The sequence below is a fragment of the Anabrus simplex genome, chromosome 6, assembly GCF_040414725.1.
Source record: "Anabrus simplex isolate iqAnaSimp1 chromosome 6, ASM4041472v1, whole genome shotgun sequence".
Classification (NCBI taxonomy): Eukaryota; Metazoa; Arthropoda; class Insecta; order Orthoptera; family Tettigoniidae; genus Anabrus; species Anabrus simplex.
Window position 1 is genome coordinate 180,579,573 of NC_090270.1, and position 17,821 is coordinate 180,597,393.

The 17,821-nt window shown below is 35.5% G+C and overlaps 1 protein-coding gene across 1 annotated transcript in view; it reads right to left on the bottom strand.

The window, feature by feature from the left end:
- Positions 1-963: 963 nt before the first annotated feature.
- The window catches only part of wake (wide awake), a 112,689-nt gene continuing 95,831 nt past the window's right edge, over positions 964-17,821 (bottom strand). Inside the window, exon 18 of the mRNA XM_067149174.2 lies at positions 964-2,642. Coding sequence (XP_067005275.2) covers positions 2,307-2,642 — 336 coding nt within the window. The 3' untranslated portion in view covers positions 964-2,306. The remainder of the gene's footprint in view (positions 2,643-17,821) is intronic.

Below are 17,821 nucleotides of genomic sequence, written 5' to 3' on the forward strand. Positions count from 1 at the left end.
AGTCTAAACAAGTACCATAGTACATTTTATAAGGACGACTTTCAGCTGAGTTGGTGTGACCACTTGCAAAGCAATCAAGGAATAAAAGGCATCTGATAAATTTATGCAAGGAGACATTAAGTGAATAAAGTGCAGCAATTTTCTTTCAAATATCTATAACTAAGGATTTTCTTACTCCAAGAAAATGGTCAGGCATAAAATTCAAAATACCTTGGCATTATTAACAAGAGTGGTATTCACTCCCAGCAGTGGCGACAAAGGGGGGCGAGGGGGGGGGGGGCAAGCCCTCCCCCCTACACTTTGTAAAGAAAACATTACATTTTAATTCCATTTTAGCCGGCTGTGACTTGGAATTATAGGATTATTATTTAAAAACAATTTGTGCAAATTTTTAATTATTAACAAAATTATTTTCGAAAATACACACAGAATGTCGTTTGTAGTGGCTAACCGATTTGTATAGCGCCACAGCAAGTAGTGGAGACTTCGCAAATGCTATGAGGAAGGGTAACATTGGTATATTTTTTGCCAAGGTCGTGGACACTGAGGTATGATTCACCTGCTTGCCACATGCATTTGTCAGTCGGGCACTCTCTTTAATATTGTCTGTTAGTTTCTTAGAGTGTAGTCAAATACTAAATGATTTTTTAATTTTATAATCATGCCGTACTTCTATTTAATTGTAATATGTGTGTAATATTGTTTCTTTGGTGAAAGTTTTATTGTATAGTATTGAATCAAAATCTCAAAAAACTATTATTGCCGCACTTAAGTTAGTAAACTATCAACCTTTACCTTTCTGTCGAAATTCGCTCAAAGAGCATCAAATCTTACAATTTTGTAGCTTTTTATTAAGTTTTGATGTGTATAACCCCCCCCCCCCCCGGCTGCTATATCCCTCAAACCGGCTATTTTCTGTTGTCTGTATTTTTTTTTGCCCCCCCCCCCACTTCTAATCCCCAATCCCCGCTACTGTTCACTCCACTCTTTTCTTTGGACGAGATTGGGTAGCTTGAGTTTGAAGGACAAGTTACAATTATTTTTAAAGATTTTGACACAGAATTAGCCCAAAAAGAAAGTCTAAAATTTGGCTTGTAATGTTATAGTATTTTTTAACTCCAACATCACTATGTGGTTTTGGTTATTGAATGTTTACCTCATGTTCTGTGTCCTGATCTGTTACTTATTAACAGTGCAAGCTGAAAAACCATTACTGGAAATAATGATGATGATCATGATGATGATGATGATAAAATAAATATTTGTTAACATTCCATGGCTCAACAGATAATGATGGTAATTTATTAGGAACGGAAGTAACAATCTCTGATGTACAACATCCTAACTTCTTGTACTAGACAAAACCACACCGACAAAAAATAAGAGGGTAGTTCTTGTTCACTTCCTGTATGTATTTCTAAAACACATGTATTAGAACTTTACACGTGTATGTTTCAAATGGCTGTCTATCAAATATTTTATACAAAATCCTCCCCTACCATCACATACATGGTAAATAATTAAAGACTTTAGACAACAAGGATAATAAACACAAATCCTTCAATTAAACTTAGTTCACTGTTTACAAAATATCCCCTTGTTAAAATGATCTCTATTAGATTATTAAACATTTCTGATCTAATTTCCAGAATTGATCAATTTTTAAGAGAACAATCAATGTGATTTAAAAAAAATTAAACTGCAACTCTACATCTTCTAACCACAGCAAATGCAAAGTCAAAGAGAAGAGTAATCTCTCTTTTAACAATCCAATGTAGACAATAGAAACTTAACAATTCTATAGGATTTAAATTTTAATGCACAATATCAGCTGAATAATTACTATAGCTGATAACTTCTATATAGCCATGACAAGGAAATCAATTTAGTTATAACTTTAGATATCTCTCTCTCTATTATATGCATTAAGTTTCTATACTGAAGATTTCTGCCTCCTTCCTCTTATGGGAGGTTAAACTGCAAATGCAGTTCAGAATTCCTCACACATAACATAGACCATATGGTATTTTTCTTTAAGAGTATTTCAGTCAAATGACCTGCACAACATAAGTTTACACTGAGAAAACACAGTCTGTTTATGCATGCCACCATATTGTTCTATTTACAAATGGATATTTGTGCCTAGGTCTATACAACTTCCATACTTGTATTTTTGTGAAGTTTGTGCATAAAATTTATTTAAAGTTTAGTGCTGGTACACTTCTTCTGGCAGCAGATACTTGCTGTTTTCACTGAATCACACACTTAAAATATGAACTAGCACATGGTTGTTGTGTCTGTTCTAGCTAGAGATATGCTGTATGTCTCGCACTTTGCTCTAATGCTGCCAACACATCTTGTTTCTGTCGAACATACAACCTGCCTTTCTTCCATGGATTCTGGAGTTGTAAGGGTTTGAAATCATCACGAAGACACCGTTCCCGTGCACCTATTACTGCCACCAAACAAAAGTTCTTCAACTTATCGTTTGGATAAATGGGTCCATCTTTTCCCTTTAATACAACTGCCATGTTGAGTTGCTTCACTACTAAATCGACTACTTCCCTTGCTGTTGTCCATGGAGTCACATGAAGCTTTAAACTGGTTCCACTAGCCAAGCCAGTCTCATAGGCAGCATATACCTGAAGCACAGAAAAAATTAGTTGTTACTAATTATTAAGTTCTGTAGTTGAACTAGAAAGGAAACAAAACCAGTTATGAAATTGATTGCAACAACATACACTAGAAACATGATAGATTACAGTATTTTGGTTTTATGCTGTCAGCCATGGAAACTCTGAGAAAGCAAGGTAAGATCTCTGTGAAAAACCATGATTTTATAGCACTTCATATGGTGTACACCAAAAGATCATCATGCCTAGTATTCTGGAACGTGAGAGCATAAATCAAAACAATGCAGAATTATTATCAGTACATACACACATCATGCAACATATAACAAACCTTGTGAGGACTTCATCGCCCCTGGGAATGAGTGCACTAGAATAGAACCATGGTATCCCCTGCCTGTCATAAGAGGTAACTGAATGGGGGACCAGGTGCTCTGAACTTTGGATCGTGGGTTGGTGACCATGGTTCCCCCAGCTAAGTCTGGGATTGCTTCCACCTACTTGTGTCAGGCTCCTTGCTTTCATCTTTCGTATCTGACCTCCCTTGGTCAACTCTTGTTCTTTTCTGACCAGGGTGGTATTAGGTTTGCAAGGCATAGGGAGTCTTTCATTTTCATGCTCTTTGTGGCCCTTCCCTTTCTTTGCTGATACCTTTATTCTTCGACATATTGTACCTATTGCCATTGCAATATGGCAGTTAGATATAAAATGCCTTTGGGTGGGGTGAGCCCATTGTAATAATAGCCTATATGAAATGACAAAGTAGATTGGAACAAAGATCTAAGGAGTACCTCAGAAGCAATGCACATCTACTGTGCCTCCAGGGATGTGAGAGAAGTGGCTGGAGGTCAATGACACATAGCGCGCATGACCTAGGAGCTCTCTGGACAAGGGTGACAGAGGAGAAATAAGTTTTTTTCTTGCTAGTGGCTTCACATAACACCGACACTGATAGGTCTTATGGCGACGATGGGATAGGAAAGGCCTAGGAGTTGGAAGGTAACGCCCATGGCCTTTACTAAGGTACAGCCCAGCATTTGCCTGGTGTGAAAATGGGAAACCACGAAAAACCATCTTCAGGGCTGCCGACAGTGGGATTTGAACCCACTATCTCTCAGATGCAAGCTCACAGCCGCATGCCCCTAATCGCACGGCCAACTTGCCTGGTGAAAGAATAAGAAGAAGATGACTACATAAAGTAATCTTTAATTAAAGAATAAAATCGGTTTAATAGAACATTTATGTCACTTTTCAAAAGGTAGGATTTAAATGATTACAAAATTATTTTTTTATTTAAAGTATCTTAAAATACTGTAGGTTTTGTTGACATGTTCTGCTGTAGTGTCTGTTCCAATTTCCTTTCCTTGAGGAAACATCAATATTGACAAACTTTTAGAAATTGTCATTATTATAAACCATTACTAGTTTCATGACAAATTTTCCTAATGCAGTATATACATCATCATCTAACTCTCTTAAACACTTTCAGATCCACTGGTCCAGGTTCATTTTCCACCTCAGCTATGAATATGAGAATGATTTGAGAGACATGGCCTCAGGTAACAACTAGAGTTTGAAGTGAATTGGAATCCTACTTTTAACTATTGTAGAAGAGACTTTCCACTTCAGTTCCTGGTGAATACCGGAATGGTACCATCACTTTCTTTTCAATACTAGGTCCAGTTATTTACAAGTACACACATCAACACAGACATTGACACAGGTTATCAGACATGTTTATTTTAGTGGGGTCCTTATTTTTCAACTTTTTCAACAGTTTTCAACAATCAAATTTCTTTGTGCACAACCCCTTTGTTTCTTCCCTTTGGTTATAAGATGAATTTTAATACCTATTTTGTTGAAATCAAAGATGAGGAACCCATGTTGCAGTGGCCAGGAAATTGTGTTATATTGCATCAAATCACTACATGTCAACTTATTCCTGCACATGTTTGTACTCATCTGCTGTCTAAATTCACTTGAGTGTCAGCTTTCATTTGGTAATGTTGTGGAAGTTTATCAACAGCATGGTAAGTAGTGCAAGAAGTAGTGACACAGTTATTTAGTTGGTGAAGTTAAACCACCAGATCAGTGGACATAAATTACTGTCTAAGCAACAGTTTTTGTCAGATTTGTTTAAAAAAAAATGCAAGATGAAAATGTCTATCAGTGAAAGGGCTAATTTAGTTGTGTGTAATATTTCGGGAGAAGGCTAGGATCTCCACAAGAGTTTTACCTCACTGTGCAAAAAAACATATAAACCTGCATTCAGAGTGGTGCAATCTGCAAAACAGTGCCCATGGAAAAAACAAATGCTCATAAAGAATGAGAGCATAAATTTGCTGCAAATCTAAATAATCTCCTTGATGTTGTCCATGCTAATGCTTTGAACATGATAAAAATAGTTGAGGATAAACTTTCTTATTACATCAAAGAGAACCCAGCCATAGAGGTTATCTTCAAGGGGGTTGACCAGAAGTAGGCAGCCAAAGAGGAAAGAACAAGGCTGTTATGAAAGAGGAAGAAAAGAAGATGAATATGATGATAACAGTTCACAGTTTTTAGACTGCTTCATCTGACAAATCAATTGAAGTGAGTGACTCTGATGGTAATCCAATTTTTACAGAACCATCCATGAGCTCAGCTTCAATTTCTGGTTGTGATGCAACAGTAGAAAGAAGAAAGGCAAATTCTGAAAAGGAAACAAAACATGGAAGAAAGCATTTTATGACATCAAAACTAGTAGCCATTCTAGACAGATGCCAGTTAAGTCAGAGAGGTGCTGTGTTCGTCCTTGAGGTCTTGGGATGTGTCAATAAAAAAGCATGTAAACATAATCCAATTTAGAGATATCAGAACAATTCAGAGAGAAACAGGCAGAAAATATTTGTTTAAAGGAAAGAATCCAACTTTTGTGACTATTCACTGGGACAGTAGGGTCTAAGCTTGAAATTGCATTAAATGTCAGGGATTTAAGAATTGAAAGACTACCAATCATCATAACTTATGAAAATCAGGAACAATTAATTGGTGTGCCTCTATTATCAAGTTATAATGAGAAAGAACAATCATGGGCAGTTAGGAAAGCCATAAAAATTTGGGGACTGGACAAAAAAGTTCAAATTCTTTATTGTGACACCACCGCATCCAACAAAGGTTGTTTCAGTGGATCTATTACTTTGCTGGAACAGTTGGCAGGAAGAGAGATGATATATTCCCTTGCGTCATCACATTTATGAGCTAGTGTTACAAAGTGTGTTTCAAAATGAGTTACCTTGTTGTTACATTTTTCAAAAACTTAGAGAAAAGTGAAATGACACATAAAAAGCAAAGTATGAAGATGGTCATGAACATGAGGCTTTCAGTGGTGTACAAACTGAAGAAACAATATCTTTTTTTGAAAACTACTAAAAGAAGAATACCTGAAAAATAATTACTGTGAACTCGTTGAATTGTGCTTCATGTTTTTGTGGGGTAAGTGTGGACTAGTATCTAAAAATAAGGCCACCTGGAGCTTTGCAACATGCAAGATGGATGGCCAAAGGAATTTATTCCCCTTTCATTCTCAGCTGTCCCTCAGTGTTGGTGAAGTGGATAGCCTAAAGAACATTTGTTTGTTTGTAGTAAAAGTATATGCAAAGTGGTGGTTTCTGAGTCCATCAGCTATTGGAGCACCTTACAATGAGTTGCACTTTTTTACAGAGGTAAAACAGGACAAAAAAATTTCTTCAAGTGCCCTAAAGAAGTTCTGTCAGCACTTATGGTATTTAAATGAAGAGATTTGTATGGTATCACTGCTTGATGGCAACATTAACAATGATGCAGAAACATATATGTTATTGAAGAAGATAATCTCAGGAAATGAAAAGAGTTACACTATTCTACCTGGTGCAGTTACATCATTTTTGGATAAGTTCTTTTCATGTAGATAATTCTATACATTTAAATTTAGTACTTTTGCACGAGTTATTCAGAATACATCAAAATCTATATTAACAGATTATATTTTAAATCTCTTTCTTATCCTTTCAGGTAAGGGAATTGGATTTCAGTCAAGAGTTTGGACATTTTGAAGAAGTTAAGTACTGGTATAGATTTAGATTTCTTCTTCTTGAGATGAAAAAATTTCCTACCTTAATGCCAAAGAGAAAAAATTTCAGGTGGTAAATGATACATACAGCAGAGAGAGGAGTGAAGTTAATGCAAGATTTTAAAGGACTCTTAACAGCCAATGAAGAATAAAGAGAATTCATTTTGCGAGATCACCGGAGACAATACCAGGCTTGTGGAAAAGAAACAATGAAAAGAAAATGGTGTTAAAACTGGTACCATACTGATTTATAGTGTGTTAACATGTTTTGTCTTATTCCATTATATAGTAATACTTTATTTCATATATTTAAGTATATTTGTAAAATAAATGAGAAAGACTGAAAGATGAATTTGTAAGCTACGAAAAAGTTAAGGATGAGAAACATGAAATTCTAGGTCTAAGGCTCATCTCTAAAGATAACAGGCAACTTGATGATTTTGGAGTGTACAGACCTAGAAAGGGTGGCACTAACCTGATGGGGAATTATTTCATCAGATAATCAGCTATGTGGGAAACTATATGGAAAGGAATGCGATTGTAGCGGGTAATCTCAATTTACCAAATATCAATTGGGAAGGTAATGCGAACGACAGGAAGAGTCAGCAGTATGTAAAGATTTTTGGTTACAAGGATAATGTCCAGATAGAGGAGGTGATTAATACTAATGAAGTACTGAAATTTACCTATGATAAAGACATTTACAATAAGATACAAAAATGGAAAATTAGAAAAGTAGCTGGAATTGATAAGATTTCTGGGCAATGGGTTGGGATATAGCACTGTATCATAGTCTATTAGCTTCATCTCCGTATTGATTGCTACTACAACATAAAGATAATTGAGAAGTCTCCACCTTATCAATACATTAATTTATTTATTTTAAAGTAGTAAATTCAGTCAGTACTGGTTTCGATCCCTATGGGATCATCCTCAGCTGACACACAAAGAAATAGTTACAAAAACATCACATATGAAAGATTACACCTTGTAAAACTAGTCCAATTAAATCAGACGTTAAAAGTTGTTTGTTAAAATATTAGTGAGTATATCTTTGGTTAAAAGCACCTACTGTATGAGGTATATGACCCCACTATGTCTAGACTATTATACATTAATCCATGATTGATCCATTTGATTCAAACATTCAGAATTGCTTATTAAAATGATAAATATGTCTATCTTTGGCTTAAAAAGTACATTGTTGTTAAGGCATATCGTCACACTGTGCCTATATTATTGAACATGGAATGAAGTTTGCACTTATATATACACTTGTAATTGTAAATTTGTTGTAATGTCTTGAAAATATTTGTTATTTGAGGCTTATCACTTCATTGTATCTGATCTATGAAATGTCAATAGGATTATTTACACTTTTTGCATTGATATTTAGGATATTTCACTTTTGTATAACTAGTCCAATTGGAACAAACATGAAATGCTTATTGAAATGGAACTTTCTTGGCTAAAAAATGCTTGTTATATGATATGTGTTACCTCATGCACCGATTTTATTGTGCATAAAATGAGGTTTACACTTGTTAACATTAGTACTATGAGATTGTTATTGTCTATAGTATATACATGAAAATGTTTTGATCTGACATGGCAGGCCGGTTAAAAGTAGGTAAAATAGTAAACTAATGGAATATTGACATTTCATAGATCAGATACAATGAAGTGATAAGCCTCAAATAACAAATATTTTCAAGACATTACAACAAATTTACAATTACTAGTGTGTATAAGTGCAAACTTCATTCCATGTTCAATAATATAGGCACAGTGTGATGATATGCCTTAACAACAATGTAACAATGTACTTTTTAAGCCAAAGATAGACATATTTATCTTCTTAATAAGCAATTCTGAATGTTTGAATCAAATGGATCAATCATATTAAGTGTAATATCTTAAACACTAATGTAAACAAATGTAAAATCCATTTAATGTATAATAGTCTAGACATAGTGGGGTCATATACCTCACACAGCAGGTGCTTTTAACCAAAGATATACTCACTAATATTTTAACAAACAACTTTTAACGTCTGATTTAATTGGACTAGTTTTACAAGGTGTAATCCTTCATATGTGATGTTTTTGTAACTATTTCTTTGTGTGTCAGCTGAGGATGATCCCATAGGGATCAAAACCGGTACTGACTGAATTTACTACTTTAAAGTAAATAAATTAATGTATTAATAAGGTGGAGACTTCTCAATTATCTTTATGTTGATATAGCACTGTATCTGAAGTACTTACTTGATTATTGTTTTCATGAAGGAGGTATACCAAATGAATGGAGAGTTGCTATAATAGCTCCTGTATATAAAGGAAAGGGTGATAAACATAAAGCCAAATATTACAGGCCAATCAGTTTGACATGTGTTGCATATAAGCTTCGGGAGAGCATTCTTTCTGGTTATATTAGACATGTTTCAAAATTAATAACTGGTTCAATAGAAGGCAGTTCAGGTTTTGGAAAAGTTAATCCACTGAGGCTCAACTTGTTGGATACAATATCAAAATTCAGGTGGTCAAATGGACTGTAGCGCAACTGACCTATCTAAGGCGTTTGATAGGGTAGATCATGGGAGACTACTGGCAATTTGATCTTATAATCATTAAGACAGGAATTCCTCAAGACAGTATTAATGGACCTTTATGTTTTCTTATGGTATATATAAATGATATGAGTAACGAACTGGAGTCAGAAATAAGAGGGTGGAAAATAATGCACCATAGGATTCCTCTTCTTTATTTCGGTGTTTGTCCTATGTTCCTTGTCCTTTACTACCTGGATTTATCTTTATCTTATGTTGCTTCCCTTTTCCTGTCTTTATCCAGAAGATTCCTCAAAGTGGCCCACCCTTCCTGATGAAGGTGGGAGGCAGAAACAAGCTTGTCAAGGGATGTAAGAAATGAATGTAGAAGAGCTAAGTTTGAAGAGAAGAGAGTGTATGAAAATGAAGAGATTGTCCTTGTCTTTTTTGTGTTTTCATGTTTTACCATGTCTCTTTCTTTTGTTCCTCCTTCTTCCTAGACTGATATGCTATGTGTTGATCCTGAAATAATATGTTCTCAGCTTTCTATATTTGATTTTAATTATGTTAAAATTATTCATCTCACCAAGAGGGGTGAGTTAGAAGAAGAGCAAAACTCTGACTCCCTATAAATATTGATTTGATTCACAGTAAGAAATAATTATGGTTATATTCATTTAGCAAGTTTGTAGAGCAGTTGAGGCTTTCGTCTAGGAACATGTGATGGTCCCAACATTTCCCCAAAGACTGCGTTCAGCATTATAAAGGATTCCAACTGACTTGGATAGCAACGAAGCTCACAGTGGAATGAAGTTGTGTTGTAATTCCATCTCATTATATAGTGCAGGCTACGATGCGCTGCTTGCCTACTGGTCCATCATGCTGGAAGGGTGGTTGTTGATGGGCTGTTCTTCGCCAATGGTTGAAGCATTAAGGAGCCCGATGTACATCGACCTGCCTTGGCGGAGACAGGCATCTGATCACCCATTGCTTTTTCTGTTTTGCTGCGGCCATCATGTCCTTCAGGATTTAAGGTTTTTAGGACTGGAAAACCAAGCTTTACTTACCCGTTCAGATTATTCCTTACAGTAGAAGCTGTTGGAGTGCTTCAGAATTTCAATGACTTCCCTTTGTAGCCGGGTGTGATAAGATACAGTAGTTGACAGTACTGAACGGGTAAATAAAACTTGGTTTCCAGTCCTGAAAGCCTTAAATCCTGAAGGACACGATGGCCGTGGCAAAACAGAAAAAGCAGTGGGTGAACAGTTGCCTGTGTCCGCCAATGCAGGTCGATGTGCTTTGGGCTCCTTAATGCTTCAATCATTGGTCGACAAACAGCCAATCAGTGACTGCTTCTCCAGCATGGCGGACCAATAGGCAAACAGCGCACCATAGCCTGAACTATACAATGAGGTGGCATTACAACACAACTTCATTCCACTGTGAACTTCAACTGGTATCAAAGTCAGTCGGAGCCCTTGATAATGCCAAACGGAGTTTTCGGTGAAACGTCGGGACCATTACATACTCCTAGACCACGGCTTACAAGCCCGGAAAACACTTGACATGATTAGCAAGTTTGTGCTCTGAGTGAAGGGTGGAATAAAAGAAAGTTCAAATCTTTTCCTTCCTTGGCCCATCAACTGCTCTGAAATTTAGTGTACAATACAGTCAACAGAGTATCATACATGAGGGACCACTGCTATGCTCTGGAAGACAGGAGGCCTGTCCTATATCCCAAAACTTCATGAAGCAGTTAAAACTAGTGTATACTTCTTCTAATAAGATAGATCTACAAAGTTATAAGTAGTCCTAGTAGGTAAACATATTAGGAAAGTAATCATGCACAGCAAGATGAGTCTAAGAATCTAGATAACTCTTCTCTAGTGGTCCATTATTTTAGCACATTTTTTCTAATCTAAGTGCATTTACTTATGAATGTATATACCGGCACCTACTCAAAGTTTTCACCAAAATCTCTCCAAGGAACACACCAAATATGATAGAGTTAGTAAAAATTCAAATCAGAAATATAATAGGAAGTTTTTATCTGAAGTAGTTTTAGGTACTGTAATACACAGACACAAAATTATTAAACACATGCATATTTATTCACCTTTTCCTCCCTTGGTCCATCAGCTACTCTGACTGAAACAGGCCAGGATGATTAGAAATTATTAGGGGAGATGACACAGAAAAAGGTTCTACAAAAGTTTAAAGTCCTATCATTGTTATGTAATGTTTTCTGATGTGATATTGTTGTAGTTTACTTCAAGTAATACGGTAGAACAAAAACATTACCGATAGCTGATACAAGTAATGTATTATTGCAATTTTCTGTTTTTTTATGACAGCAAGAAAAGGCAATGGAAGAGATGTGAGCAGAATTCTGCCAGAAGTTTGGAAAATACCTTCACTAAAATGTCACTTTTGAAATGAGAGGAGAAAATCTGTATCACAGGTAATACAAAGGATATATTAAGTACCAGAGGAACAATGCATAGGATTTACCAAGTCATGGTGGAATAATGAAAAATGTCAATGTGTAAACGATTCACAGACCTGGATATACATAGTCAACAATACATAAATGTATGAAAGAGGACTTCTTTAGGCCTATTTGTGTTAACATAGTCCGGCTTCATGGCTAAATGGTTAGTGTGCTGGCCTTTGGTCACAAGGGCCCCGGGTTCAATTCTCGGCAGGGTCGGGAATTTTAACCATAATTGGTTCATTTCACTGGCACGGGGGCTGGGTGTATGTGTCGTCTTCATCATAGTTTCATCCTCACCATGATGCGTAGGTCACCTACGGGAGTCAAATCAAAAGACCTGCATCTAGGGAGGCAAACTTGTCCTCGGACACACCCGGCACTAAAAGCCATATGCCGTTTCATTTTTGTGTTAACATAACTGCACTCTTCTGACAGCTAAGCAAAGACAGGCAAGTAGATGAGCACTGTTGCTACTTCTTTCATCAGATTACTGCTATATGTGAGTCACTCACAGGTTAGCATGAGAGATAGGTCCAGAAGCATCACATAAATATTGTAAATACTTTAGCTTGTTGATTAGTCAGCAGAGTCGTTTGAGTAATAACTTCAACATTTGCTTGAAACCAACCCCACCCTTCATTCAAAGAAAAATAAAAAAGATAATAAACCAAACAGAGCAGTATGTTTTGAATAATAATAATAATAATAATAATAATAATAATAATAATAATAATAATAATAATAATAATAATAATAATAATAATAATAACAATAACAATAACAATAATAATAATAATAATAATAATAATAATAATAATAATAATAATAATAATACCAGGGATGTTAGCTGCATCTGGTTAATTACTTTAGCTCAGGCAGTGCCATTTTTAAGCATGGGTTCACTGGGCATGGGCAGGGGACCCCATCAAACAGGGAACCCCAGTGATAATTAGCATCATTTTAAAAATCAGCAATAGAGTACAATTCCAGTAAACCAAATTTAAGATGGGGGGAGCCTTTTTGGATAACAATTTCTTTTTTGTTTAAGCCATGAACATCTATTACTATTTTTTATCAAATTACAGTATGTAATTCTGAAATGTTTTGAAGGCCAAATGAATTCAAATTCTCTTTTAAGGTTACACTATGTTCTTTATTAAAATTAAAAATTACATTTTTAGGATTACTGTACATTGATATATACTTGGTATATATGATTAACTCATTCACTCAGAAATTTTTCTTTGTCTCTTGTGTCCCTCTCAACATTTTCAAACAACAATGTCCTGCCATCTTTTCATTAGAAGGATGTCAGCCGGCGTTGACTCACTGCACTGAACACAAATCTTAGGGCAACCTAAAACAACAACAATACATTTATGTACTATAGTTCCAGTATTGCTTTAAAAAAAAAAAGCAAAGACATTAAATACTGTAATAGGTTATTGAAAGACATAATAAACTCTTAACTTAGGCTTACCTGTAGTGTTCTAAAACCACTGACAGATGTCACTCTGTTGTTCATGTCTTCTACTTCGGGCTCTTCAATCAAGTCAGCACTTGTCTGCAACACTGTTTCTACAATTTCTTGGTCCGTGATTTCTTCTGAACTGTCCACGACAACCCATTCGTTCACCTCACGTGCTTCTATGTCTTCGCATCTGGGAATTCATTTGATCATTTCTTCCATGTTTTGAAAATTTTCTGAGTCATCTCCTTGAAGCCCATCATTAAGTTTCTCCAGCATCTCCAAGAGTTCTTGCTTTCACATCAGCCGATGCCTGCACACACCAATAAATTACGTGTTTCATATTTACTGACTTCAGCACTTCATTTATGTTTTTTGTTTTGCGAGTCACTGTCTTGCAGGATGGTTCTCAACAATAGCCCATGGTAGTGCTGTTTAAATATCTCAATTATTGTCTTCGGACACTCCCGGCACTAAAAGCCATACGCCATTTCATTTCATCTCAGTTATAGCCTGATCCAATATCTGAACTAGACTGGTTATATTTAGGGGAAGGAAATGCATGGCAAGACTGACACTTTTTAACTCACAAGGATGCATAATAAGACTGCTTCTTCTGGCAGACCTTTTTGTGAAAAACTTTCGGTACAAACTGATCACTAAACCACTTAGTAAAGAGTTGAAATGACATCCAAACACTGTTTCTGGCTCTAAAAAATTCTGGCAGGGTATCTGGGACAAAATCCTTCAAGAACCGAGATTTTTTCGCCTTCCCGATGCAGACTGGGGGCAGTCTATGTGTGTCAGAAGCATTTGATGCCAAAAGAACAGTTATCAGTTCTTTATTCATTATATGTACTGGTGATGATGTTTCTTTTGAGGAAGTTAAGGATTTTTTAGGCAGCATCTTGAAATTAAAATCTGTTTCATCGGATATGTAAATTTGGTCCTTAGTGTAGCCTTGGGTGTAATCTTCAAACTCTGTTTTGAAAACATCTGCCGAATGCTGTATCTGTTTTTAAACATCTCTAACAGCCCAGAAATTGTGTAAAAATATTTTCCTTTCTCACCTAGCAACTTGGCAAATATATATTAACTAATTGTATATGTTTCGAGAAAACATCATTCTCTTATTCAGCGAAATAATATTTTCCAAGATCCAATGACTTGATTAGACGACAAAAAAAATTAGTGTTATTATGTTACTATTATCAAAACCAAGTGAAATACAGCTATAACATAATGTCTTGTTTTTCCTTTCTCATCTTCAAAGATCTTAAACTAAAAAATGGTCCACTCATATAACACTATACACTTATTCTTCAGTATGTTGTTGTTGCTAATTAAAATAATGCTTGTTGTTGACTCTAGGATTGTGCATGTGAATCAGCTGTGGTTAGCAATGTATTGCAGGTAACGGGAAAGTAGTAGGGTTGTGACATCTTAACTCTTATTGGAAGAGTGTTTGAAACCTTGATAAGGAGAAAGGTCATAGGCTAGATAGTTTTTTATTTAACTTTTTTAACATATGAATTTGCTGATTTAAACTACGAGTTTTCTTCTGTCAAAATTGCACTCAAATTTAAGTCACTATTACCTTTTTATGACAAGTAGGTAAACAGTTTCTCCAAAATATTCATGTAATTCCCTTTCTGAACAGTGTAGAGTAATTTCATGTCTTTGTCTATATTTGTAAAACTATGATTGTTGTGATGCATATGATCACAGATATAAGTTATGTCAATAATGCATATTTATTATCAACGAGCAAGAATTAAAACCTGATAAACTTTAAGGTTTATTAAATGAATTAGATAACTGTTAAATATGATTCAAATTGAGCCACCCTCTAGTGCTGCCACCTAGTAGTCTTTGGTGTTTTCTCTTTGGTTATGAGCAGCCATCTTTTGTTCAGTTTAATTTACACCAGTCACTTGACTTGTTCAGGGGGATTCATTGCATTAAACTTGTTCCTTTTCATATTCAATAAATCTGCATTCTAAAGTAATGGACATCATATTTCATTTTGTAATCCATAGCCTTAATAATAAGAATATTATGTTCACAATGGAATCTGAAAAGAATAAAACTCTAAATTATTTAGACATTAAATTAACTAGAAACGATAAGCAATTTGAATACGAATACAGTATTTGAAAAGATTCTAATCACCCTAGTCAACATAAAAAAGCAACTTTCTATAGTCTAATTAACTGAGAATTTAACACTAGAACTGTGGCTGGATCATTACTGGAATGTTAGCTAATTTTTTTGTTTATATTGTTCTTGTTATTTTACTTGGGATCTGGAATTTTTATGAATTTTCATCAATAATTATAATAAACATCCACACATAATTTCACATTTCTGGGGACAACCCAGCAAGAGAAAAATCTACATATACCAAGAACTGAGGCTGGTTCCAATTTGACCCATCAGTTCAACTAAGCATTTTATAAGTATTTTGTTTTTTCCTGGTTTCTCAACAGTCATACTCTTGTCACAACTGCACGGCAGCTATGCAAGAGGAGAAGCAGTCTCTGATATTGGTTACATTATTCGTGCTTGAATACGCCGAGTGTTGACACAAAACTTCCTCATAGCTTGGTGAAATATAGTGTCAATGGGGAAATTTTCTAGCAAGTTGTAATCGTGACAAGGCTGTTTATTATGGCTGTGTGTCGACTAATAAAAGAGCAAGATATTACTGACACCCTAGTTGACATTTTGGACCATGAATCGGAGGGTGAGACTTTGAAGGTTATGTCTGATGAAGAAATACACAAACTTTCAGATATTTCCACAGATACTAAAATTTTATATTCAGATGATACGACCTGGGCAGCTGGTGTAGTGAATGATGTTACAGTTAGTAGATATTCACACCATAATGTGTTCAAAGATTGCCACGGCTCCACTCCAAATGTAAAACACTATGTGAATGAGATTTGCATCAGTGCTTGGCAACTGTTGATCACTGACAAAATGCTGAAACATACTGTGGCATGCACTGAGACAGACTTTGAAAACTGAAGAACTGGAAGCATTTTTAAGTATACTGTACATCTGTGGTGCCATATGAGTGAAGAGCTTAGAACTTGATTGGCTATGGTCAGTGAAGTGGGAAGTTCGTTTTGTAAAGGCAATGATGTCACGTGGCAGATTCAGTGAAATAATGCAATTTTTGAGACTTGAGATTAAATCTACAAGATCCGATAGCATAAGATGATTGATTTGGTATCATTTCATTGCAAACGCACAATGCACCTACATACCAGCGTCATCAGATATAACTATTGATGAGCAACTCTTTCCTTCTAAAATGTGCTGCAGATTTACATAGTTCATGGCCTTAAAACCAGATACATACCGACAGAAGTATGTTGTGAATGCTTTCTCTTATCTTGGATAAATACACTTCAGAATTGCAGCCAGTTTATCTGCTTCTTGTCTGTGCAGTCTCATTTCTTCGTTGTCAAATCTAATCTGCCTCAACAGAAACCTAAATCTCTCCAGGGATATAATGAGCCAAAATATCTTAATTGATGTACCGTTAGTTTTCCACAAGTACACTGTGTTCACATAGTTTGTCTTTCATACACCAGAAAGGTACAAGATACCTAACAAAGCCTTCATTTCTACTAAGTCAGTAGGTCTTGCATTTCGATATTCTTGACCAACCATAATGTTCATGGATTAATCAACAATCAACCAGAATGTTTAGAATTCAAGCAACAAAAAGGCAGTTCCATATATCTACAATATAAGTCAAATTTCTAGGTGGTCCTTTCATCCCAGGCAAATAAGTTATGAGATTCACTGAGGAACTTCTCATATTTTACAGAAAAATATGCATTTTCCATTTTCTAACACTGTCTTTTTCAATGAAATGCAGAACAATATATTGTTGTTTTTGTTGTGTAGACATCCCATTATCAATATTTTGCTCATTCAGTATCTCCATGTCCTGTTCTGACTCCAAATCTTCTTCTTGACATTCAAGGTGATCTTCTTCCACAAAATCTTCTGCAGCACATCACTTTCTTCAGATTCCAGTAGTAATTCACGTTCGTAATTCATTTTCAACAAAAATAGCATGAGTACTAACTTTGTTCTGGGAGACTAAAATAAAAGATTTTTCATTACGGACTTGTCCCAAGCACTTAACATTCACGAACAATAATTAAACTGATCAATTTAAAGATACCAATGTGGAGAGTGTGAGCAAAGCAAGTTATAGCAGAATATTTGGACGGTCGGTCTCAGAGACCGAATGTTAGAACTAGAAGGTTAATCTAGCCCTAACCATTATCATTCAACAACTGATTAAGTGGTATGTACAGCTCAGATGTACGAATACTGATGGTATTCACTGTATTATCATATGGATTACTCCAGATTTTAACTCATGGTGCAGCTATCAAGGACCAATATCTAATTGAATAAACCACTGAGTGACCTAAATGCAGGATTTATACATCAATTTAGATATGCGACTGCCACCTGGTCCAGCAGGGAATGTTGATGGCAGCTGTCCAACGATATTTCTTGTCTATCAGAAGAGGACTAAAAGGGTACTTTCAGAGAGTGT